This window comes from Notolabrus celidotus, chromosome 17, assembly GCF_009762535.1.
Source record: "Notolabrus celidotus isolate fNotCel1 chromosome 17, fNotCel1.pri, whole genome shotgun sequence".
In the NCBI taxonomy this organism is placed as follows: Eukaryota; Metazoa; Chordata; class Actinopteri; order Labriformes; family Labridae; genus Notolabrus; species Notolabrus celidotus.
The window spans coordinates 26,428,321-26,455,266 of NC_048288.1; the positions used below are offsets into that span (position 1 = coordinate 26,428,321).

General features: G+C 41.9%; 2 protein-coding genes across 2 annotated transcripts in view; one reads left to right on the forward strand and one right to left on the reverse strand.

The window, feature by feature from the left end:
• cnksr2a (connector enhancer of kinase suppressor of Ras 2a) overlaps positions 1-14,144 on the forward strand; it is an 86,327-nt gene extending 72,183 nt beyond the window's left edge. The window contains exons 16-24 of the mRNA XM_034707041.1: positions 1,235-1,308; positions 1,432-1,503; positions 3,732-3,799; positions 4,033-4,130; positions 4,695-4,910; positions 5,456-5,597; positions 7,791-8,015; positions 8,708-8,895; positions 13,002-14,144. Coding sequence (XP_034562932.1) covers positions 1,235-1,308; positions 1,432-1,503; positions 3,732-3,799; positions 4,033-4,130; positions 4,695-4,910; positions 5,456-5,597; positions 7,791-8,015; positions 8,708-8,895; positions 13,002-13,211 — 1,293 coding nt within the window. The 3' untranslated portion in view covers positions 13,212-14,144. The remainder of the gene's footprint in view (positions 1-1,234; positions 1,309-1,431; positions 1,504-3,731; positions 3,800-4,032; positions 4,131-4,694; positions 4,911-5,455; positions 5,598-7,790; positions 8,016-8,707; positions 8,896-13,001) is intronic.
• A 7,506-nt stretch (positions 14,145-21,650) lies between these two features.
• On the reverse strand, positions 21,651-23,503 carry LOC117829389 (kelch-like protein 34). Its single transcript, XM_034707042.1, has one exon. The coding sequence runs from the start codon at positions 23,439-23,441 to the stop codon at positions 21,651-21,653; it is 1,791 nt and encodes a 596-aa protein (XP_034562933.1). The 5' UTR covers positions 23,442-23,503.
• Positions 23,504-26,946: the final 3,443 nt, after the last annotated feature.

Here is a 26,946-nt window from a genome sequence, read left to right on the forward strand (position 1 = left end):
AGCAAGTTACAGCGGCAAGGACAAAGTTCCTTTAACAGGCAGAAACCTCCAGCAGAACCAGACTCATGTTAGAAGGCCATCTGCCTCAACTAACATGATGTAAGATGACACTATTTATCAATTTCCCTGGCTTAGCATCAGCATGTTAGCATGGTCTGTGTACACATTTTTGCATGCAGGTGTTAGCTTGAAGCTCACAACAACTAGCGTAGCCACTAACGCAGTAGCTACTGAGGTCCACATAAAACAAACATAACATACAAAATATGCACGAAATACAAAAACTGAAAATGTTACAAACAGGAAATAGAAAAACTGGAAATACCACAACCTTTTCAAAAATACACATAAAGGATGTAATGTACACATTCCCCTGAATGAATATCAATAAAGATTACATAACAGCCAGCACATCTAATTAAGACAAATCATACTTGTTCACTAAAATGCCTTATTGTTAGGGTTAATGTTAAAGCTGCTGTTGGTAGGAATGGGTTAAAAAACAATTCTTTTTTTTCTGCTGGGTTTGGAAAAAAAGTCATAATACCCATCAGTACTCATCAGTAATTGAGGTAATTTGAGATTATGGCCAGATCTTTGTGTTTTCCAATGCCTTTGTATCAAGCAATGTTATTATTCCCCTTTGTTCCTGTTATCACGAACCAATCAGAGCTACTCTTCGACCCTCTGTCCCAATTGGTCAAGTGGCGGCCCCTACTAGGTTGTCCTGGATGGCTGGGAAGCCAGCACTACTTCCTCATAGAACAAGCACGAGAAGTAGGGGACATCTGGTGGGGTGGGGTAGTGTTGACATTCGAAATCTCTCTTCACACTGATGTTTATATCACAACTACCAACAGCAGCTTTAAGGTGTTCCTTTAAGAGTCTTTTAAAACCGTCTTTCATGTTCAATTTTAGTTCATAAATTTATTAGAAAGGACAAGCTAGCTGTGTTAGCAAGAGCAGAGGAAAAAAAATGAACAGATGTGCAGAATGGACCTTTAAAGCTCTCAGTCCTTACCCAAAATGAGACTTTTCAACAACCGCTCTTGCTGGTTTCAAAGCTAACATTTGGTTTCTGTTTAGACCGGTTTCTTGAAACTTTACGTTTAAGATAGCCAGTGTCAAATCCACGTTTATAGGAAATAGATAAAACTGAATTTCTTTTGACATATCATGAGATACTCCCTCTTTCCTGAAGCGTAACTTTTATATTAAATCTTCTCCTCCTCAGGATGAAAAGGCCGAGGGCTTCGTCAGTCTTCCAGAGTTTAAGATCGACCGTGCCAGTGAATGCCGCAAGAAATAGTACGTGTGTGATGAACCCATCTCTTCTATATTTATACACACACATGTATTTTTACACACTCTTTATGTATGAATATTTGCCTGCAGAAATAACTCTGTTTGTTCCCCCCATGGTCTTTTTAGTGCTTTCAAAGCCTGTCACCCCAAGGTGAAGAGTTTCTACTTCGCAGCAGATGGAGTGGACGACATGAACAGGTAAATCAGCGTGTGGTAAACACGCATGAAGGTTATGCAGAAGGGCACTCTGCCTGATGGGTGGCAAGAGTGCAGCTTCCTGTTTTAGCGGGGTCCCCGATGCACGAAACATATGTGGTTTTTATTTGATGAAATAAACGGAGGTCTGGTTTCTGAGGAGAGTAATGTGTATGAAGAACATAAAACGCAGGATGTTATCATAGAGAGACGATTCAAGGTGTGCAGAAGCTTGCTGCATCATCGCCTCTTACTACAAAAACAAACTACTGAGACATCTGACAACGTGTCTACATAATTATTGACTTTTATGTATTTATTTTTGAAAAGAAGAGCAGTGTTACCCTACTAAGGGGCCAGTTTTAGAAACAAGTCTCCTGGATTGTTCCTGAACTAGACAGTTAAACCGAATCAGGTAATATAAGTGAATAAATAAATGTTAAGAATAACATAACAACTTGACTACAGCAGAAACAGTCCGTTCGTGAGCTGTTAAGGCACATTCATCTTTTTTCACTCTCCATATTAAACACACAGGGAGACTGAGGGCCTGCTTTGTTCTGTGCAGCTCACGACCTCAGCTTCAATGTGCTTACCTCTGGCGCTCACTGTTGCTAGGTTATGCACTTCCGCTTCTCCATGTAGAGACTGTTGTGTTTTTTTTAATCTCTCTCTGTATGCTACATACTTTCTTTTATTCAAGAAAGTGAGTTACATGTTAATGGTTGAGTTGCATTGTGGGTAATGTAGGAGCAAGAAGAAGAAGAAGAAGAACACATGAAATGCAAATGATGAAGGTTTTATTATTTATTTATTTATTTGGATCCCCATTAGTTACTACCAAGGTAGCAACTACTCTTCCTGGGGTCCACTCATGCAAATTTCAGTCAGACAACTCCTTAAGATAAAGTTTATTGCAGCATACAGTATTGTGTTTGGCATCCAAACCTCATTACTCCTTGTAGATTATTTAAATGCAGACATTTAGGAGTAATTAGATAGGACTAACCACCCTCGGAGCCCACAGGTGGATGCCGGGGAGGAGGTGGGTACTAAGTTTGCACACAGCACTGAAGAGGACAGTAGGAGCGCTTGCAAAGCAGAGGCAGAGACAGGGAGACTTGCAGCTTAAATAGACCGCCAAATGAGAGGATCTTCAGATCAGCTGATAGGGAGGATGATGACGTGTCAGTATGAATCAGCGCAGCTCGAGTTGTCTGCCTGAACCAACTTGCAGGCAGCGCTCCATTTTTACAATCCACACGCAATTTACATTTTTTTTTAAATCCAAGTCAAAAGTAAAACCAAAAAAACTAAAACAGAACAATAACATACAATACAATACATTAAAATACAATATATGACTAAGCTTCTAAATACAATACTTTTTCATAAAAGTTCATACTAATTCATACTCTGACCAAAACAATTAAATACTGATAATATCAATAATAACAACAATAATACTCACACCATCATGATCAATTTCAATTCAATTCAATTTGCTTTATCGCATGAACAAAGACATGTTGTTGCCAAAGCACATAAGATTCATACACATACATCCCATATATATTCATTACATATTATATACATATATATTCATTACATATTATATTATATCACATATTTTATATGCATTAATGAACAATGGTGTCATCCATACAGCATATCTCAATGTCCCCACTTGATGCGGTATGCTCATAAAACCTTCACCTAAAATCAAATATTATGGGATGGTGCGTCCCTCAGGCTGTGACAGGCATACACTATCACTGTCTACCTAAACGTCATTCACATATAGTATAAATAACAGGTATATTTTAAGAGAGACTCTGCCACACAAGACGCTGGTTTAAGGTCCTTTTCAAAGCTGTTTTACTGGTTGAACTGGTGATATCAGATGGAAGAACATTCCATATCTTCAAGCCTCTATACAGAACAGTACGCTGCTTTGCATTAGTGTTTGTCAGTGGAAGTGTAAAGCAACCTCTAGAAGTGTCTAGTATTGCAACTGTGGCCTTCACTGCTATAGGATAATTGATGAAACAGAACATTTGGAATTTTTGACACAGAAATGCTTCCAAAGCATCAATTATACATCTTTTGGTTCAGTCCAGAGTTTATTTTATTTTGCATTTATTTTTTGTGTTTTTTCTTGATATTTGTAGTCTATAAAAGTTGTTTGTTTTTGTATTATTTCCTCATGAATCTCTTCCTCCTCCTGTTAGATGGCTGAGTCGTCTCAACCAGGCTGCTGTGGGCTACGCAGAGCGAGAGAGGATACGCCAGGAGCAGGGTGAGGGCTCATTCGGCAGATGGTTAATGAAGGACAATATCTTCAGTAATCAAATGAACAAAGACTCCTGCTCCTGATGGGATCTGAGTATTTTCTGTTGTTATTTGTAAATATTTGTAAAGAAGAAGAATCAGCTGTAGATTGACAGCTGCACAGACTGCTGGTTGGTAGATAGATAAACAGATCTTCGTGGAAGGTGTTTCTGACTGTGTGTGTGTGTGGGTTTCCTGCAGATTACTGGAGCGAGAGTGATCATGAGGACGACACCACCTCCAGCCCGAAACAGGACAGTCCCCCACCTCCATACGATACCTACCCACGGCCTCCATCAGTGAGTCACGCGCACATATGACTGTACTACAAGCTCATACAAAGTACACGCTGTGCTTGAAAGCAGAAATCCTGCTCACTGCTCCTCCACAGTCCATTTTAAGTGTTCAAGTTACCGCCAACTTAGCCTACAGGGAGTGGTGGGGCTAAATTTGGCATAATTGATGCTATAATTGTCCCTCACGCTGCCTTGCTCCACAATAAATGTCGTTTTCTTGGGGCTTTTGGCGTAAACTGGAAGTATAAAAACAACAGCGTCTTTTATAACACCTTTTCAGACACGAGACGAGCAGCCTGCTGAGCTGTGAAGACAGTAAGATTTAAAAATCCTCATATTAAAGAGTCTTAGGAGTTCAAACACTCATTTCCACTCATGTCCAAACACTCATCCCTTCCCTGTCTCCTACTTTCAATCTCACATACTAATTCAATCACCACTCCACCTCCTTGGCTCTGTCACCAGATTGAAATCCTGTTTTGAAGTGTGTCTTTACAATCAAGTGAGATCAGTCCAATCACCGGCGTCTGCTCTCTCTCTTTCTCTCTCTCCCTCTCTCTCCGTCAGATGAGTGCCTACTTGGAGGGCCGCACCACTCGACTGTCTTCCACAGAGACATCTCGTTCTCGCTCATCCCAGGAGGACTTCCTCTGTGGTGAGCCCGCTGTTGCTGCAGAGCCACAGTACCACCCCGGTCCTCTAGGGGGAGGAACCACGCACAGTGGGAGGAAGCCAGGGGGCAGCAGCAGCAGTGATGTGCAGTATCGATGTGATCCTGTCGAGGTGAGTCGAGATACGTCAAAAACAAAACAACTGATTTAATTCATTTTAATGTTTATGGTTCTGACAGTTACGACTCTCCTTTAGCGCCCCCATCAGGTCAAAACATGCACGTCTTTCTCCACATTCATGTTCCCTGGAGAATGAACACTTTTTAATAAGAACATAATTTTGCTCTTCAGTTGTTGTCTGCCTGAAATGTCACATTTGCACACAAAGTCGTGTTGAAATTGAATTGGCACACTGTTAGGTGATTACATAAAGCCTTCCAGTGGGGACTTTTTGATTGTAATTACCTCCAAAATGACTGGATCCAGCCTTTGTTGAAGCACCACTCACAGGACAAAATTTAAATCTTCTGGTCCCTACTGTTGGCGAGGCTCTTGGATGTGCAATGTCTTAGTTGTTCTTTCTTGTTCTGCACCTTGTCTCGAGTTTTGGGTGCAATAGAAACTCAAACACATCAAATCTCTTTGTTTACTCAGGTTTGAATTATCATGAGGATCATGAATCACTGATTTAAAGCTTCTTTCGATCATTTCCTGTAGTACCGCTCCAGTCCTGCGGGGGGCAGCAGTGAGACGGGTTCCCCTGGACGCTCCTCCTCATCTCAGAGACGTTCCTGGCAGGACCTGATTGAGACTCCGCTGACAGAGGCTGGACTGCACTACCTACAAACTGGACCTCTAGGTAACACCAGAAACTAGATGAAGGAAAAAGTCATAACATGTGAAATAACTTGTGCCTTGTTGTCAGGTTTCTGCTGGAGCCGATGCAGGAAATTCAACTTAAAATAAAAAGTACAAATACACTGAATTAAATCTCTTCATATATTTGGAAAAAGTTAAAACATCAACACAATCACAAAGATGAGAGGATTCAATTGTAGGACTCAGATTCAGTATTTCATTACACCTTCAATTTAAAGAAATCCGGCAAATGTTAATAAGATAAGATAGAGACTACACATTTAGACCCTAACACATTTTCTGTAACTGCACAAAGACAAAAACCTTTCTGGGATGGCACAATCGGTTCCCGGCAAAGTCTTGGGTAATATGATCCCTCACGTGATCCCGTCTTCTTTTCAAGCTGGGTCATGTGGAAGGAGCTGTGCATGCAGCAGATCAATGCTTGGCAAAGATTCTCCTCCTCACAGCTACAAAGAAAACACATCACCAAGAACAGGCTGAAGACTGATGCATTAAAACATAAACAGCAGTTGTCTATCATAGATTATTTTATTGTGAATGGGATTGTAACGTAAAGGTTGAATATAAAGGAGGAATATTAAAGAAAAGACGAGAGGAAAGGAATAATATATTAAACAAAAAAGGAAGTGATAAATGCTGCACTGAAAAACGCAGTTCTCATTTACTGCACAGGTGCAGATCATTTTTTATCTTTCGTTCGTCCTTCTCCACAAATTCTTTGTGTTCAAGATAAGTGCTATTTAAAGTTATAGTAAGGAACTTTCTATGTTGATTTTGGCGCCCCCTGTGGACAAAGCGGTACCTCTTGTATCTTTGCTGATTTCATCCTGTACATGTTTATATTACGTTATTTAACAAAAAATTGTCTTCTTTTGTTTTTAACAATCAAATATGTCGCTTGTAGAGAATCTTTGCTGCAGAAAAGTTTAAAATTAAAGGCTGTTTTGACCGAGTAAAGTCAATCACTTCGTCTGACTCCTACCCTCCACCAGCAGTTATAGATATTAAAAATGACTATATAAAGATAATAAATATTTATGCTGAGATTCTTGTTTAATTTTGTAGGTCATAAAGAGACAGTGATGTTAATTTCAGTCTGTTTTGTAACCATCTAAAAACTCCTCACAGGAGCTTTAAAAACATGTATTATGATTCTAATTAAAGCCTTGCTATCTCCTACCTCCGTAAACACATGGGTATTTGTTCCCATGTAAACTTAAACTTAAAGCTACTGTGAGGAGTTTTTATCTGGTTGTGAAACACTCTTGAAATTAATATTTATGTCTCTTTGGGACTTAAAAAAGCAAACAATGCCATCAACAACAGGAGAAACTGTTTCTATGGGGTTATTTTATTGGCAGAAACCGCTGGTGTGGGTAGGTGTCAGACCAAGTGTTGAATTACACACTGCCTCTAAAGTTTATTTCACATTCTTTTTTTTTTTTTACATACTTACAGGCATTTTGGAAAAAAAAAACAGTGGGTCATCTATACATCCATGTATTATAATAGTGGAAATACATTCAGTCCATGCAGTAATAGCTTATTAATCCTTCAATGCTACGTACACAGTCCATTTTTCCCAGTAGTGCAAACATTTTCCCGTTCTTAGGTTTAGTGAGTAAGTCATTCTCTCCATATTTTCAATATTAGACACAATGTCTCTCCACTCAGTCTCAGTTGGAGGATTGGGCTGCAACCATTTTCGTGTCACAGCCTTTTTGCTGGCTGCTAATACAATCTTTAACAGATATTTATCCTTAACTGAGAGGTGGGCTGCAATTTTACCTTGACAAATTGTTGAGAATGTGGCAGAGTGTTATATTTTAATGCTGAAAGACAGAAGGATGACAAGGAAGCACCACTGATGCATGTACAGGACAAATTCAGCAAAGACTGCTTTGTCCAGAGGGGGCGCCAAAATCGACACAAACATAAAGTTCCTTATTGGAGCTTTAAACCAGATGTGTTTAGAAATATTTTTTATGAAGGAATAACAAAAGTCATTCCAAAAAATCTGCACCAGATATATCAGTGAATTGGAAGGTTCATCTGCTCTGCATCTGTCTGTATCATGTAGGTAAACATCTTAATGAGTGAAGCTGCCTTCATGAAAGAGATGAAACAGGCCACAGTAACTGTCTGATCTGCTGCTGTCTTTACATTACAGAGGACGCCGTCTTTGCCGAGCCCGGTCCAGGTGGAGGGAATATGATGGCCGGCGCCGTTTACACCCTCCCCGCACAGAGGAATGTCCCCTTGCCCATAGCCATGCAAAGGCTGATCCCTATGACAAGCCAGGGAGGGAAACCCCGCAGCTTCACACTGCCTCGAGACAGCAACCTGCACACGCTGCTCGCACCCCCCGCCAAAGAAGAACAGCAAACACACAACGGTGAGTCCAGATGGGAACATACATTCGAGGTGAGACACATGGAGACAGAGCACAAACAGATGTGTGCTGAGCGTGTGCGTGGGTGGACCTCAGTTAAGAGCAGAAAGGGAAAATTGTGTCTCACGTTGAACGACAGCCTCCAGAGACCGAGCAGAGAGAAGACGTTTTTTTTTTTTTTTAAGGTGAAGTCGCTGACGTCAGTTCATGTGCCAGAAATAAGAAACGCTCTCAGGCAGACACATTTCCATTTAAACCCTCGTCATTTCAATGTAGTAGAAGAACACACTCACACACTCCAGACATACACCGAGTTAATGAGGCTAATGAGACAATGATGCACTGGTTGCCAAGGTGAGCCCGGCGGCGCGCAGAGAGAGAAGTGACAAAGTAAAGTAGTAAACAGGAGAGAGAATCACACACATAAACTGTGAAATATTATTTTCATAGAGGAAACAGGAGACATAAATCTGCTGCTGTGGCCGAAAGAAGAGAGATGACAGGATTTTATCACCATTAATTATCTTTCAGTGACTGAAACTGTTGTGTAGTTGAAGTGTGTGCTGCTGTCCTCCAGTGGCTACTCTGAGAAATGACTCCATTTGAGCTGATTTATGACACCTCTAACTTCAAATCCTGTACTTCGAGAGGTTGTATTTCACTACAAGTGTCCCTGTTTCTCTGTTCCTGTGAAGGTGGCAGCGAGGGTGCGTCCTTGGGCGACCTGTTTCGAGCCTGCGAGCAGGGCGGGGTGTGTCCTCTCGGTCGAGAGTCGGAGCTCAGAGGTCAGCAGGAGTTCAGGCAGTCCTTCCTCAGACGAGCCGCCGACCCTCAGCTCAACGATCGTCTGCACCGCCTTCGTATACTGACGTCCACGCTGAAGGTTGGTCCACACAGAAAGACACATGCAGTAATGTACACACACATGCACAAATAAATACTTATACACAACATTAATGACACACAAAGACATGCTGGAACAAAAAGGCGACATTTAAATTAATTTTCAGCCCTTTTTCCTGAAGATTTTAATCGATCTATTCCTAAAGTATATTATTTTTTAGGTAGATAGGTGGATTAAAGGAGGTATAAAGAGGTATAAGGAGGTAGATAGGTGGGTTAACAGAGGTATAAGGAGGTAGCTAGGTGGATTAAAGGAGGTTTATATATGAAATATATAATCATTAAGATGCATTCTAGATGATTTGCAAGTGCAGTTCCAACCCATGGCTATCTGTTTCTTTGAAGCTGATCCGAAGTGACTAATTCCCTCATAATTCAAAGTGAAATTTTTATTCCAATTTACAAACTAACGGACCAGTCCAAAGGTTGGTAAACAGCCAGAAATTGGGCTGCTTATTGAATTTTTGCTGCTGGTAAACACAGTCGAATTGGTTTGCTGAGTGTGTCTAAAGTTAGCAGAGCTAGCACCACCAGCCTTCGGTCAGCCATGCAGGTTAACGCCAACATGCCTGTGCTGGCAAGGCTGTGTGGAGTTACCTGAACACAGCGTACAGACAACTTCAGCAATATTTTCTGGATCAAAATACTGACAAACCGCACCGTGCTACAAAATACCACCAGTCATCTGTGTTTGTTTACATCCTGGTAGTACAGCATTTTAGCATTTTCGACAATAACTGGAGCTGTAGCCTGACTCGTAATGCTGGTACGGGCTAGCCAGGGTGATGATGTTTAATCATTTAATGTTAATTAGAAACCATTCCAGGAGACCACTTCATGAAGCAGACTGAGAGAATACCAAGAGTGTGCAAAGCTGTCATGAATGAAAATGGGGGCTACTTTACAGAATCTAAAATATAAAACATATTCTGCTTTGTTTAACACTTTTTTGTTAATTAAATAATTCCATATATGTTCTTTCATAGTTTTGATGTCTTCAGTATTAATCTACAGTGTTTCAAATAATTAAAATAAATGCAAACCCTTGAATGAGAAGGTGTTTCCAATCTTTTGACTGGTAGTGTATATATATATATATATAAAACTATATATATAAAAACATAGAAAAGGAAATGAAAGGAAAAAACAAAACAAAGTAGCCTTTATTTTTTACACAGCACATGTCACATTTAATTGAAACTGGGATCTTGTCTTCTTTTTATAGTGAAGTTTTCAACACACTGCACAGAACTACTACAGGACAAGCTACTTTGTCAACTTGAATCATCTCTGAAAATTTTCCAAAACCCATCTGTTGCTGTGGAAAAGTTTGGATTAAATCCCTGATAGCTAAAAACATTGTTTCATCTGTAAAGTTTTAAAATGCTTTGGTATGAGTGATGATGTCACATCCTGAAACTTCTCACACTGTGGTGCAAACACTGAAAACTGATCAGGAGCGACTTTTTCCTGATGGTGCATTTTTCTTGCTCCACTGTGTTACTGTAATCTCATTCACACTTGAGCTCACCTGAACACATGACACGTGACAGAGCTCATTACACCATGAATTCTCATCCTTGTGTTTACAACTGCAACAGATATACACACATATTTACACACACACACATGCTGGCAATGTCTCTGTCTTGTTGGTCTCTCAGTGCCGTCATCTGTCCCGGTCTGTCTCCTCAGTTTGATTTAAGTCTTGACTTCAGAGCTCTGTCAGCTGTGCGAGCTCATGTTTCTGGGCTGGCTGCCTGTGAATGGCTGTTATGATTTTGTCTCTGCAGTTTGTATCTTTGTTGCTTCCTCCATGTCAGTGGGCAGGGATGGTTGGCGTGGGCGAGGGCGAGGGCGTGGGCGGGGCTTTATGGCTTGTTTATTCAGCTGAAGTAGTTTTCTTTTACGACTCTCTGTGGCTGCTGTGTTGGCTGATAAAGGATGGCTATCCGAGCTTACATGTCCGTTCTGTCTGTCGTCTCTTAAAGGAGTGCCCTGAGTTTGACGGGGGAGGGGGGGTAGTTTGGATGAAATGTCTCTTTGACAATGAGAGCAAGCAGAGGACACTGAAGTCATCCATGTGGCCCTGGTAGACCTTTTCTCTCTCTTTGGTTGTACTTGTGTGTTCAGGCAGTACTAAGTGTTCTGCAGCGGTTGCTGTGGAAACAACAAAGATATGCATAATTTCTCCGTATGGTTTATGCATCAAAAATTCCACCAAAGCAACGAGCTGCAGCAGCCTAGATGACAAATGATAATGTGTACTCTCACTCTTTATAATGCTGCAGAACTTCTCTGTTGTAAGTGACGATAACACGGACAGAGGACATTCACATACACTGGAAAATTCAGAACTTTCCCTGTGTTTCATTAATGGAATCTACTTCATTAAAAACCATCAAATACTAGCACAGTAAAATTAATTCTAAAGGAAAATCTCCTTTTAAAAAATTCAAAGTTATGAATTTAACCACAAAAGGAAAGCTGAATAGACTCCAGGAGAGCAGAGCCGTTTTCAAATGTAAGGCAAGCTGTCAATCTTGTAGGTGGGTCTTGTAGTAGTATCATAAATCATTAATATTGGTACCATTATTATCACTTTCTTGAACACTGCTCTGCAAGCAACAAACTGAAGCTGAAGTGGAGTCTAGATCGTCATATTTGGAAGCTTAGGAGCAAAAAACAACAAGTTTCAGAGTTTGATATGTTGGGATTGAGAATGCAGAAAGGTTAATAAATAACTGTTCTGGATGTAGATCCACTAAACAATCCCTTTCAGTACAGATGCACGGATGATAAACCAATACAATGTACTGGGTTATCATCTGCATTGTATTCAGCACTATTGACAACCTTTATCTGCAAACAGTGTGCCATGAACCAGCGTTAGTAGCTGATGTTCTAACCCTAACCTAACAGCTAACCCTTACAGAGAAGAGGGTTTTTATTAACCTGAAGATGCAAACCCGGGAAAGAGCAGCAGTATGCGGTTTGTAAGATTGTTCCAGAGATATTCTTCTTTTAAGTTATATTTTTGGGGCATTTTCGCCTTTAATGGACAGGACAGCTGAAGAGAGACAGGAGATGTGGGGAGTAGAGAGTGGGGGAGGACATGCAGTAAATGGTCGAGGCTGGAATCGAACATGTGGCCTCTGCAACGAGGGCTATAGCCTCTGTATGTGGGGCGCGAGCTAAGACCACTAGGCCAATGGCGCCCCCCAGAGACATTCTAAGAAGAGGGACTATAAGCAACAAGTCAAATACATCAAGTCTTGAAGCTCAATTCAAAAACAGACTCTAAGAATTTCGAAGAAGTAATTAGAAAAACAGGGGGCGCTGTTGGCCTAGCGGTCTAAGCGAACGGCCCATATACAGAGGCTATAGTCTTTGTCACAGTGGTCACAGGTTCGACTCCCAGCCTCCACAATTTACTGTATATTTCTTCCCCCACTCTCTACTCCCCCCAACATTTCCTGTCTCTCTCCAAAATACCCCAAAACAAAAACAAAAAAAAGAACACAGAATCAGCGATCATTTTTAACATTTGGTATCAGCCTTTATTTTAACAATGAAGCATCCATAATATTTATTTGATGATAACCCCTGATAAACTTTGATTTCATGAGTAGAAGAAGATCAAATTTCATCCTTACTTCACCCAAATACAGAGTGTTTATTAAATGCAATGAGCCTCTTACTCCTAGTAAAGCTTTATAGATCAGTAATAACCCATCAACAATGATTCAAGCCAAGAAATCAGTTGTTAAAGTAAGTTATATAACCTTTTGTTAGAATCATCTGGACCAACATCTGGACCCGTAACATAGACTTTATTTAGTTAGTAGTTATTTATCAGTCAAACTATGATGTCATCTTTGAAGACCAGAACATCTACCAGGATCAAATGAATGATGAAAGTGTCAAAACAAAAAGAACAAAAGTCAAACCTCCTCCAAACTTGGTGCACTCCGTTAAGTGTGTGTCGTGCTTCTCGTGTGTCTGCGTCTGAAAGCTTAGTGGTTTTTAAGTCATAAACTCAAAGAAGTGACCCGCCCCTCCTGTGTTTCCTCATCCCCCATATAGGACAGGGAGGGGGAGCTAGCGCTGATTGACAGGCTGTTGGCCAATCCCCAGCTGTCGTCGGCAGAGTTCCAGGAGTGGAAAAGAGCCTATCAGGAGCTGTTCTCTCAGGAGCCAGACTCGACCGCTGATTCTGACCCCGACCCCGACCCCGGCCCGCCCCTCACCCCCTCGCTCTCTCACACGCACTCCTACATTGAGACCCACGTCTGACGAGCGTGACGTGACACGTGCTTGAGTTACTCTCCTGGGAAAAAGGGATACAGCGACGGACGTTTTTTCTGCAAAAGAAAGATAGTCATGTGCTTTGTTTGAGAGAGGGAGAGCAGGGTGACCTCTCATCCTGATACGCTTTTAGACGCCAAAGTGTACGAGTGCAACGTGACAAGCTGTGCAAGGAGACGTCTGCGTGCCCTCACGTCACATCGATCTATGAGGTGATTGGTTATGCCACTCCAGCTGGCTCGGGGGCAGACGATGAACTGATTCTTTAGTAATCTATGTTAGCTTTTAGCGCTCTTTAAATACTCTCCATGGAAACATCAGACAAAGATGAGACTTTGGACATCAGTTTTTTCCTTCTGACATGGACTCTCAAAATAGTGACATCATCATCATGAGCCGCCATCCAGACTACTTCATCCTGCTTGTTGTGCCATATTGTACAGACTGCACAGTCTAGAAGCCACAAAGTGACATAGTATTATTCCATTAAGCCTTATACTTAAAGTCTATGATGATATTTTCTGTACAGTGAAGTGTAACAGCAGAGAGTTAAGCACAAGTCTTTTTTTTTTTTTTTTAAATCAACTCGTCACAGTTTTTTCTAGATTTAGAGACTTTGGTTCGTGCTGTGTGGTAGAAATGCATTCTGTGCTGGGCTGGACCTGAAGCATGCACTCTGCTGGAGAAGGAAAAATCCACTTGAAACACTCTAACACTGTTTGAAACACTCCTCAGTGCACATAGAGATCTCTATTTGTAACTGATATATCTACACTGTAAGAAAAAAACAAGTTAGTTCAACTCAAAATCATTTGTAACCTGGCTGCCTTAAAATGTTAAGTTCAGCAAGCCAAGAAATTTAAGTTGTTTCCACTTTTGTCTTAGTTCCTTGCAGAAAAGTATTAAAACATTGATCCAAACCAAGTGTCTCTTGCAGCACATGGCATTGTAAAGGTTGGTCACTCCAGTGACTATAAGGGGTTTCCTGTGCATTTGTGCAGGGGCCATACTTACATCTAGTTGTATCAACAAGGAAATCTATGTTACCTGAACTACTCTCGTTGGACTGATTAGTTGAACACTATTTTACTTGATATTTCAAGTAAAACTGACATTTAAGTTGAACTGACTTAAGAAAGTGAGCTGAGGTAACTAAAACCTAAAATCCCTTTTTTCAGTGAGTTCAGTAAAAGAGCCATTTAGTACAATAACAACTGCTAAATCTGTTAGAAAGAGATTTCTTGAGGAAGGTATATCAGTGTAGATATGGACAAAATCCACCCTGTTCTCTTGGTGTAAAAAAGAAACATGCAATTTTGTACTAAATCTACTGTAACCAGGTTAAAAGTATCCATTTTACTTTTTTTTAACTCAGACTAATAACATTAAAAGATCTTCATAATACATCCTGCCAACCATCTTCTAACAAAAGTTATGTTATTGAATAGTACAAAGAGAACTTGCAGCATTTAGATTTCAAGACACTTCGACCTCAGCTGCTGCTGTCATGAGAAATCAATTCTTTATAAAAAGAAATCTCAATCTTGTGTGTTAGGATGCAGATTTGATTAGATTAGGTTTTTGTTTATGGTTAAAACCTAGGGCTGTCAAACCATTAATATTTTAATAGCTGAATTTCATTTGCACTTTTCAGGAGTTCCAGTTTCAATCAATCTTTATTTGTATCGCGCCAAATCACAACAAACGTTATCTCAAGACGCTTTTACAAACAGAGCAAGTCTAGACCGTACTCTATGTTATATTATTAACAAAGACCCAACATCAAAACAGGATAAGATCCTGTCCCATCTTACAGACAGGACTCAGTCTGATCTCATCTTAATCCACCATGAGCAGAGCACTTTGCAGCATTTAGCAAGTTACAGCAGCAAGGACAAACTTCCTTTAACAGGCAGAAACCTCCAGCAGGACCAGACTCATGTTAGACACACATTCGCCTCACCAAGTTGGGGTTGGAAAGAGGGATAGAGGAGATGAAGAGAGAGATGATAGTGTGCGACTCTGTAGCAGCTGGAGTCTGAGGAGCTCAGGGACTCCAGAAAGGTCTATGGTTAGTAACTTTAATGGGACAGGGATAGTTAAAGTAAGTGATTGAAGGGGGTGAGAGATAGGATCCCAGTGTGTCAGTTCCCCCTGGCAGTCTAAGCCTATAGCAGCCTAACTAAGAGCTGGTCCAAGCCTGAGTCAGCTCTAACAATAAGCTTATCTTAAAGGCAAGTTTGAAGCCTACTCTTAAAAGTAGAGAGGGTGTCTGTCTCTCGGGTTCTGACTGGTAGATGATTACAAAGGTGAGGTGCCTGATAACTGAAGGCTCTACCTCCCATACTACTTTTAGAGACTTTAGGTACGACCAGCAGGCCTGCATGCTGGGAGCATAGCGTTCTGGAGGAGTAGAGAAGCTAACACTGGAGAGGTATGCTCTTTTCTCCAGTTTGGTTGCTTTCTGTTTCATGAAGATCCTGTGTGCGTGCTGCTATTGCTCCCTGCGAAAGTAAGGCATGACTGGGCATAACATGTCAATCTGAGGACGTCCCTTAGACCTGAGTCTCCCAGTGTTTATTGGCCTGCAGTCAGTTGCCACACATTTAGCAAGCACTGTAGTTAACTTCTGCAGGTTAGTTTCACCCCCAAGTCTGTGATACACTATGGTGCTCTGCTGACGGCCAAAATCCTTCTGATTAGCTGCATCTGTATGCTAACCTTGTAGGTGAGAGCTCAAACAGGAAGTACTTCTGCAATATTTGTATCCTGTTAGACACTAAGTGCAAATTACTTTTGATTTGTCATCTGGGCCATCTTGAGATTTTTCAAGTGAAATCGATGTTGATGTTTCCCATCATTGATGTTTCCCATCATGGTGGCAGTGAGAGCAGGAAGAAGCTGTGACGGCTCATGGTTTGCCAAAGGGGACAAAATAGCACGTTTTAAAAAAGCAGGTTGATGTAGGATCTTCCATCCATCCCATCGGATTTAAAGCATTAACTCTGACAGCCCTGTCAAAACCAGATTATGAGTAAAGAACAGTTAAGGTATCAAAAATAAACAAGGGGAAACATTAATGAGAAGCCTCACAGTACAACAGCTGAGGCATAAGGTCATAAAGGCAAGTAGAAATAGTAGATCAACAACAAGTAATTAAGTTTGTTAAAGATTGTTCTCATTTCTTCAGAAAAGCATCCTTATAAAAACTCACACACATTCTCTAACTGAAGCAATAAGCAGGTAAGTGGACATACTTTTCAAAAACCACACACTGATTACACAACAGTGTCAAAGTTTGTCAGGGTGGATTTTTCCTCAGAGACCGTGAGGCTCTCTGTTTCCTGCATGTCGCATAGAGATAATGAGGGAATATTTGCATAAGATTTGAAATATGGATTTAATGAAAATATATTAGTTTATTTGTATGCTGCTGGCAAATGACTAAATACTCAGCACCACTGCACAAAACCATCAAAGCAATCGTATACACACAAATACACAAAGCCATGCACACACACGCCAATAAACAAACGACACAGACACGGTTTGAATGCTCTTTCTGTGCTGCTGCCCGTGGTTGGTTGTAGTAGCATGTCTTTGTTGTAGATAAACACTGTATTCTTTTTTCTGCTTTTGTGTTTGAAAATCTCTAGAAACAGTACGCTAGATCTAAACTCAGTGTTTGGATGATGTTCTCTATTTCTATCAGGTATTTTTGGACGGTTGAGTAAAGATTGTTTATTGTTCAAGATATAAATTATACTGAATTTAAAGTATTTATTTAATGTTGGCTGAAGAGGGTGGATCAATAAAGTGTGGTTATTTGGATGAAGATGAACTTGTGGTATGTTTTTGTTTTTGCTGGACGCTGGGGGAGGAGAGAGTATGAGTAACAGCTGATGCACCGTCACTGTCGACACGTGAGAAAGTGAGAGTCCGTGACAAACTGACAGAGGAAACTCATCTCTGAGTCAAACTTCTCCTCCTATTTTAATCCTTGAACAAATTCACCATTTGCAACATTCCAGTTTGTAAGTGGTATAAATGTAGAGTTTCTGACAATTACTATCATTTCACATCTCCTTGACTAATAAGCTACTGTACAGACAATGAACGATGGGAATCCAGAGGTGAAACTGGTCATATTTGAAAATAAAACTGTACATGTGACAACCTCTGGTGTTGAAAAATGAAGCCAAAATAGAAGTGCAAAAAACCGCAGTTCCTTGTGTGCCCACTTGGGGCTGGCTCCAAAAGCCAATGAGACCCCATTAAACCAACACCAAGGCAAATTTTGTGTTCACACCAGACACAGTGTTCACTTGCTTAATTCGCCTAAAACCTCTTTGCTGGTTTCTAGAGTGGTCGAAGCTAGTTGAAGCATAGACTGTATAGATAATGGACGTAGTATCCATAAGGTCACCCATCTGTTTCTGAAGCGCTGTTTTGAAGCCAATCGTCGGCAGGAGCCATATTGGAAATGCTGAAGTCAACCTAATGTCGGTTGAGCGAGTGTGAGGTAAAGAGGCGGGCTTTGAGCCTCCTAGCCAACAGCTACAGTGTTCCCGCCTGACAATCAAGTCAGCTGTGACTCTCATAATGCAAAACTCAGAATCTCAATATCTTTGAAATCGCAGTGTTATGAAAAAATTCATCCCCAGTACAATGTGTGCCGATTGAGAATTGAGCTATCCAGACTACACTCCTTTTTGTACCAGGCTGTAAACATGTTTATTTATGCTGTAAAGATCAGCTTTTTTGAATTGGTGTGTATGTGGTTTACGGTACTTCCGAAGCCACCCTCAAGTGGACACTCGAGGAACTGCAGTTTTTAACACTTCCACATTGGCTTCAATTCTAGGGTTGAGTTGAAGTCAGGGTTTTCAAATACGGCCACTGCCATCTGTGGGCTTCATAAAGCCTCTTCTGAAACAATGGGGGGACTTCACTGACACTACATATACTGTACATTTAAGGGCCTGTGTCCACTAATGGCAACTTTTATGCTAGCAGCATTTTCTACACAAAACCAATGCAGTTCAGCATTTTCAGCACTCAGCGTCCTAAACGTCCTGTTCTGCAGGTCTGACCAGAATGCATGCTGTGCAATTTATTCATGAAAAAGACATTTAAAATGCTTTCTTTAAAAATGCTGAAAGGGGTGCCGATTTAGCCTAATGGTTAAGTTGAATATACCCCATATAGCAGGCGGCTTGGGTTCGACTACAGCCTGCAGGCCCCTTCCTGCATATCATTCCTCCACTCTCTCTCTGTTTCCTGCGCTATCCACTGTCCTGTCCTCTGCAAATAAAGGTGTAAAAGCCCCAAAAATACAACTTCAAAATATAATAAAAAAGAAACAAAGAAAATAAAATGCTGAAAGAAAATCCATGCTCAGTTTTTGACCATTAAATGTTTTTTTGCAACATGATCTGTAGGTGATGCAAAACATTTTAAGTCGTCTTTATTTTACATTTACAAGAAGACACCCTGCAAAAAAGAAATTGAGCATATTATTCTCATACATAATTCATAAATAATGCACTTTACTCAACTATGAATCCAATATTACCTTCAACTATAATAACATAATCAATAAATCATGTATTTCAGATAGCACAGTATGTATTAATTAATAACAGTAAGTAGAGAGAAGCAGAAAGCTCATGAATAATGAAGTCCAGCAGGTAACTCTGCTAATACCTACAAGTCATGCAAGCTAATGTGTGTTTCTGACTCTGCAGCGTTATCGCACTTTGTCCAGTTGTTTGTCAGAACACATGGAAAAAGGTGAAACAAGAAAACCAGACAGAAAAAAGGTCACTCAATATCCTGTGCTTCTATTTCCATACCTGTATTGTAGGACCTTGAATTATTCATGGCAAGTCAGTAACCAGGAATGTCATGCACAACGTTTATCTACAACTTCAATAAAATATTCAGCACAGCTTAACAGTTGTTTTTCTCTTCCGCCCTCACCACCTTATCTCCTGCTCTGACCTCTTCTTCCCTCTTATGTGCGATCGCCTCCTCTGCAGCCTGGCTCAGCTTCATCCTGAAAACTCATTTGTTCACGGGTTACCTTCTTCCCACCAAATCTCTTCACATTCCCTCTGCTTTTTCTCAGAATCCCCTTATCTCTCTGTGGAGCTCTTGTTTAATTCCCTTCTTAGTGCATTGTCACCTTCAGTCGCTGAAATATCATTTTCAGAACACCTTGCGCCTCACATCTTACCACTATGCCCTGTTATTGTTAAGCTTCAGGCTTGTTCTATTTTTATAGTCATTCCAAGTTTCCCTCAATAACAGCATTTATCAAATAAGTAGAGATAATTAAAAGCAATAACGATAGGGTTAGATTGCATTTGCGTCCCTGTCAGTCCTTTCCAACCATCTGTCAGACGAGTGCTAGCAAGACAAAACTGTAAAAATGCCCTTTTTTCCCCACATGAATTTGGAACTAGATGTCAAATTGTTTGTTGTGTTTTTTGGGGTGCAGATTAGCCTAATTGTTAAATTGTACGCCAATTATGGGGGCGAACTAGGTTTGATTCCAGCCTGAGAACCCTTTGCCGCATGTAATTCTCCCATTCTCTCCCAGTTTCCTGCTCTATCCACTGTCCTCTCATCTATAAATGAAGATGTAAAAGCCCCCCCGTCCCCTTTAAAATGGTTTGTCCCGTTTTGGACTTCAAGTACTCATTTATTTTGCCGTAAGTAAGATGAGCAGATCTCTACCTCTCTGTCTGTTAGTTTAATCAGGAGACAACTTGATTATTTTATCCTTTAAGCTAGTTTTGCAAGGTAACTTGACTCATGCAGCATTGTTTTTCTGATTCATCAAAAAACCTGGGTGTTTGTTTTTGAAGATTTCTCGTCAAGAGTTAATAAACCCTGATTCCAACGACTTGTTTGGCTTCATTTGGATTAATGTCATTCAGAAAGACACTTAATTTTAAATATGACAAAGTTTACAGGAGGTCATGAACTAGGAACATAACTAGGCTAAAGGCTGATTTATACTTCTGCGTCTCCCCTACGTAGCAGGGGCTGACGCGGACATGAGCCCCACATACTTGTGCGTCGATGTGTCTGTGTCGCGCAGCAATTCTCCGCCGAAAAGCCTGAGGGCAGTGCGGTCTCTCTGATAGCCGGCCGCCTGCTTCCGGTCCCGCTACGATCTCTGTTTACTTTTCCACAGAGATTCAGAGCGTGTTATGTTAATCTACAGCTGATACATGTTGCTGTTTATCATACAGACATGATTACATGAAGAATAGAGAGGAGGAGATGAAATACACGGCCGATGTGCGGCCGATGTCTGGGATCCCGGAAGTGTTGTAAATGAGGGCAATACAAAGCCGCCGAGCGGACCACTCACAGGGCTTGAGGTCCGCGTCGGCTCTACAGGGAGTTACATTTTGGAGGAGGTGCACGTCAGCTACGTGCGTAGGCCTCGGCTTAGGTACGGGAGCTACGCGGACCCCCGGCATAGGGTACGCCGTTGATTCAACACAGAAGTATAAATCAGCCTTAATTTGGAAAACAGTTATAGAAACTGTTAAATTGGATTTTCATTAATGTCACCATTTTCATGTTACCTGACTTCCCCTCCGCCAATCTCCAATGACTGATGGATCAAATAAGAAAACACATAAATAATGCTTCTAGGAAAGCCTCCCTCTGTGTGTTAATAGTAACGCCTACAAGACGTTAAGACTGAAGCACAAGGTAGGGGGGGACCCCAGATTGCCACCGGGTATTTTGCACACTGCATACACCCTTTTGTAGATTTGAATTCATCTGGGGATCTTGGACTTGGATTGTGGGACCAGGAGGGAGTGCAGATCTTCAGACTTTCAAGAGGTTTTAACATTAATGTTGACGTCCGTTAAATTTGAACAGAACTTACAGACTACCTGTAATCAAAGTTAACGTTGTTACTGATTGATGGTTTACAGAGTTAGTTTTTTATATATTTACACCTCTGGTTGTCATAGAAAGAGTTTCAAAATTAAATGTTGGTTGGTTTCCATTGCCATTGTTGGCTTATTTGCCATTTATTCTGAAATGGTTCACATCTGTTCTCCTGTAATGAGATACAGCTAAAATACAACCAAATAATCTAAGGTTGAAGTAAAAATGTTGAGGCTGGAGTTGTCTTGATCACTTAATCTTTGACATCTCAGTGTTACTTCCCAAAACAAGCTTTAAAGTCCTCTAAATCCTCGTGTTCCTATACTCTTCTTCAATGGTTAAAACCAAACAGCTTAAGCTCCACGAACTGAACCTTGTTTCTATGTTAGTCACACTCAAACTGAGGGTCTAGTTCATGCTATTATCCCACAGCCATTTCAGCGTTGGCTCTACCAGCTTGCTCTACCTTTTCTCACTTCCACATTAATTTATCGTACACTTTGCACATCAGTCCGGTAATGGGAGCAGTGTGCATTCAGTCCCCGTGAGAGGTCTGGGGAGTTGACAGATCTCCCTCCAGCGATCTCTCTTCATATCATACTCCAACACACTCTTCACTATCACCTCCTGTCCGTCGCTCCATTTCCTCCCTCCAAACACCAGAAGATTCCCGGATGGCATTGCCACCATCCCGTAGTTGAAAGAGCCAATGAGAAGCGGTCTAAGACGGGTCCAGTGGTCCATCGCTGCATTGTACTGTTCGATATCGCAGAAAGGCTCGTACATTCCCAGCAGGGCGTAGATGTAGCCATGGGCGGTCGCCAAACGGTGCCTGAATCTGGCGATGGACATGGGCGCTCGCTTCTCCCAGACTCGTCCTTTCGGGTCCCAGATATGGACTTCCTTGCTGCTCTCTCTGTGGTCGTCCTGGTTGATACTGCTGTCCTGGTTGCCTGGTACGCCACCTGATACATAGATGTTGTTGTCAAGCACAGCTGAAGCGTGGCCGTAAAGAGGGCGAGGCAGTGCAGGTCCTCTCCTCCAGGACCCTGTAGCCATGTCATAAAACTCAGCAGATGCCACAGAGGTGTGCCTGTTGGCGTCATGTTGGGTATGTTGTCCACCTACGGCATAAATAATACCCTCCACCACGCAGCAGGTAAACTGCGCCCGCCTTTCCAACATGGACTCCATCTTCTCCCAGGAGTCAAAACGTGGATCATAGCGCCACACCTGGTTGGAAGTTGCTACATTGACAGAACTTTTCTCATCTTTATCTCCCTCCTTTACTTCTTCTCCTCCAATCACAAAAAGGAACCCTCCAACCGAGCACACGCAGTGATTCCTCAGTCGCAGCGGGAGACTGGAATTCAAAGATGAGAACTTCCTGCTTCTAGGATCGAACGCCAGCACCTGCTGCTCCGGCCAATCAGGGTTGGACCCTCCGCCAACTAGCAGCACATAATTGGGCAATGCTCTAAGTGTGGACTGTCTGGTTTGTGTGATTGGCTGGGCTGCACCCATCCTGTGGTACTCTAATGCTCGGGTCAGCTGACTCCTGATGAGAGGTGTGGCCATGGCTTTGTGGGCGTGGCTAAGATCGCTGAGGTCAGAGGGGGCGACTAACCCAAAGCGAAGATGACTCAGCAGAAGATTCGATTTCAGAAGGGATATGGGTCCATTTTCATCCAGCCAATCCAGAGCTAGCTTTATAAGCTCCGCCTCCTTCACTGCAGGGATCTCGTCAGCGTCCAGTACAGCCATCAGTGATTGGATATTCAATCCTAGAAGGTCATCCCTTCCGTCCTTAAGCAATGTCTCCATCTCCGTAGCGATGGTTTGATTGGCTGCTTCAAGAGCATCCACAAGGGCGTGCTGCTCAGCTAGGTTAGCATAGCAGCAACAACTCTCAGCGTTTAATCCATCAATGATAAAGCGTTCACATATCGACACAGCCGGCTCCACCTGCAGGTACCTGGCTGCCGCCAAGACAACAGGAAGAGTGCACGGTGAAATGCTGAGCCAGCCTGAATACAGGAAGTCCAGAATGGCGTCTAAACCCTCTGGCGTTAGCGCCGGGAGGCTAATGGAATCCGCTAATCTCTCCGCGGTCGTCTCTCCAAAGAGGGCCCAAAAATAGTCACTGGAGCTGGCCAGAAGGGCGCGATGACACGGGAAGGATACACCGCCGGCCTCCAGGACCACATCACACATCCTCCTCTGAGAGCGCAGGCGCTGAAAACCCGAGAGAAGTCCGGTTCTGTGGGAGGAACTGTAGAGCAGGGAGTAGTTATCCATCCGGAAGATAGGAGGGGGGCAAGGGGGAAGAAAAAAAAATGAGGTGAGAGGAAAAGATATACAAAAAAAAAAAAAAAGGCGATGAGGATTGAAGTGAAGAAAAAGCTTAGTCAGGAAGAAGGAGGAAGGAAATAGACGGGAAAAGCAGAAAGTACAGGAGCAGCAGCTGTGAGTGCTGTCAGGGAAGATGTAGCTGACAACCTGCTCAAAGAGCGCGTGACAAAAAGGAATCAGACATTAGCAGCAGAAAAAAAGAGCAGGCGGCTGACAGGAAGACGCAGGAAAACGAGAGGACGAGGAAGAAGAGTTTGGAGGAAAAGAGTGGAAAGTGCACGTCCTTAGTCGAGGTCTCTCCATCTGTGTTTTTGTCCTCCTCTGTCTGCAGTGCAGGGCATGTGACACTTTGATAGGGAGGTTAATAACTGCCCCCTCCACACACACACACACAATCCTGCATACAGCCCTCCCTCCTCTTTTTGGCTGTTATCATGCCCCGTCTCAAAGCCTCCTGTCTCTTTCTGTTATGTCCCGGCTCTGTTGGCTTTGTGTTTGTCTGCTGCCCTTTCCTCTGTGTCCAGGAGGGAGTATCACCCGAATACATGCATCTGACATACACACACACACCAACCCAGCGACTCAGCGAGCAAGTAGATGCATGGATAACAACACCACCCACACACTACAAACACACACACACATACAGAGATAGAGACGGAGCCTGGCGGGATTTTAGCATCTATCCCCGTGGATGAACTCATTGGTAAATACAGCTGCTATAGTCTGCGACCAAGATTCCAGGGCACGGTTTCCACGGCACCTATCTGCGCCCACATCATCATGGGGACAGAAATAGACACACAGACACAGCTTGGCAGAGGAAGCACGAGGTGGCTGCACATCACATCAAACCAGGGGGGTGCATTTGCCAAGATGTCTGAAGATTTTACAAGTGTCAAAAGTAGCGCGTAGCATTTTGGTATTAGCGCTCGCCGTGCCCTTTTGGGAGGCATTTAACCTCATCGTGACCCGCGAGGTTTTGAAATCACGCACAGCGGTGTCATGTTATTATTTTTATGCAGAGACAGAGAGAGGAGGTGGGTGGCGTGGGCGAGAAATAACAAAGGAGGAGGATTTGTCTTCGGGCTCTGAGTTGTCCAACGTGTTTATGGTCGTCTGATTAATGCTAAGCTACCGCGTGAGTGTTACACAAACACGCTACAAATGCAAATAACATCACTTTATCACACGCTTAAAACTTCTCGCGGCGTTCTCTGCAGTGTGCATTTTATTGTGATTTATGATCTTCGGGAGGATTCTAGCTCCCACTTAGAGCTAAGTGTGTTTTTATGTGTGTGTGTGGGCGTGTGTGTGTGTTTGTTTATGGAAGAGTAACACTAGGTACAAAATCTGCACTAAAATAAAGGAGGACAGCCATATTTGAAACTGTTTACTCGTACCCACACGATGTCAAATCCTCCTGTGTGGTTGCAGCAGTGTTTCTATGTCACTGCTGAATACTCCACCGTGACCTGATGGAGGCTAAACTTAGCTACAGCTGCTGTGTGTGTGTGTGTGTGTGTGTGTGTGTGTGTGTGTGTGTGTGTGTGTGTGTGTGTGTGTGTGTGTGTGTGTGTTTGTCTGTACAAGAGGACATGTGATGTGATGATAGATATGTGGTGTAATAGTGGGGTGAGAGTTGTGGGAGGTATCTGGGCTTGTGTGTGTTCATTCCTTCGTGTAACAGCTGGTTCTGGAGGTTTAGGTCAGGATCAGTGTATTTCAGTGAACAATGATACCCCTGACTCGCACTTTAAACCCATAATACCCATTAGATATGCAGGTAAAATAAGAACAGTGACACTATGAGGCTCACAAAGCTGCATTTCCATCACAGCAAACATGTGGTTTTAATTTGTCTTCATCACAGTTTTGAAGCAGGCTTCTGAATGTTAAACGGTGTAGTTTATGCACACCTGAAGGTAAGAAAAGCTAAGATTTAGTGAGCAAAGATGCATAAAGTAATGTTTTATACTTTCATGTTCTAAATGAAATCACTCTTGTCAACACACACATAAAAGACAAACAATTTCTTAATTTGTCTGTTGTTGTTTTTTACTGCAAACTGGAGCACTCCTGTGCATGCACTAATGTCTTTTTCATGTTTAAGTCTTCATCCAGCCTCTGGGCCATCAATCTGAGCATTTTCACTGGACTAACATCAGAAGTCCATATGTCCTGTGGTTGAACTTGTCACTGACGTTGTTGTGGGTCAGAATGTGACTGTGTGTAGAGATCATATTATACAGGGCAGGTAGGGATATGCATTCAGGGTGTTGTTCCAAATACTCAATGAGCTGGTGACATCCTTTGAGCCTCTAACCTGGAAAAAGGTTGGTCATCAAGTGCTGTAAATTCTTTAATTTTGTCATTAATTGCTTTAGATTTGGGTTTTCGCTGGAAAACACTCTGCAGTTCTTAAACGCCTGCTTAATCAACACGACAGCACCCGCCATTTCTTTGTGCTGATGCTAGCTGCAGCTACTGCCGCTTTGTGTTTCTTCAATACGTCTTCTCTGCGATGATTACCTGTGACTTAGGAGATTAAAACAGAATCTCCTCTCTTAGGTACTTGTGGCACGTTTTGAAAATTTCAAACATGTGATCCTTCTCTGGGAGAGTGAAAAACAAACACACAAGTCACGCCATTTCACTCTACTAACTGTTTGTTGCAGCTGCAGCCTGTCTTTCTGCTTCTCTGCATGTAATAATAGAAGGTATTCCTCTGCATACTGTCGGAATATGTAGGCTTGTGAACAATTAAATGAAAGCATAAATTGTATTATTTTAATAATAAACAATAAAAGAATAAATCCTATTATTGACGGATAATAATCAGAAAGGTTTATATTGCTTTATATCAATAATTATCTTAAAAATCACTTTGAGCACCCGTTATCCTCTGTATATTAGCACTTAAACTCTAAGCTGAGCTCCATAACTATTAGAGAGATGTTAATAATTACTGGATATGTAAAATGTGACCTTGTGGTGGCCCTCAAAGAAAAGGAAGAGGATTAAAAACATAAGTGACATTCATTCTTTGGGAGCTTTTGGTAACTGCTCATTGTAATGACAGTTTCTCTGATAAATGTTGAAATACTTTAGCAAGACCATAATGACGAAGCCGATGACATTGCTAGCCTCTCCTCTGCAAAGGCAGAAATTATCATCCCGAACATATTAGAACTTCCTGGAACCTGAGCAGCTTCTTCACTCAGGCCAGATCCCTCATGAACAATCAACAGTAAACCACTACAGACTCCTGTGATACATCACATACATGTGCAATCCTTGATTTCCAGTGCAATATTGTAATTTACTCTATAACATATTTTATTATTATATTCATCCACTAAAATTTGCACTCTGGCTTAGGCTAATTCATTTATCTATGTCTTAAAAGTACTTCTATATATCTATCTATCTTTGTACAGGTAGTATTTTT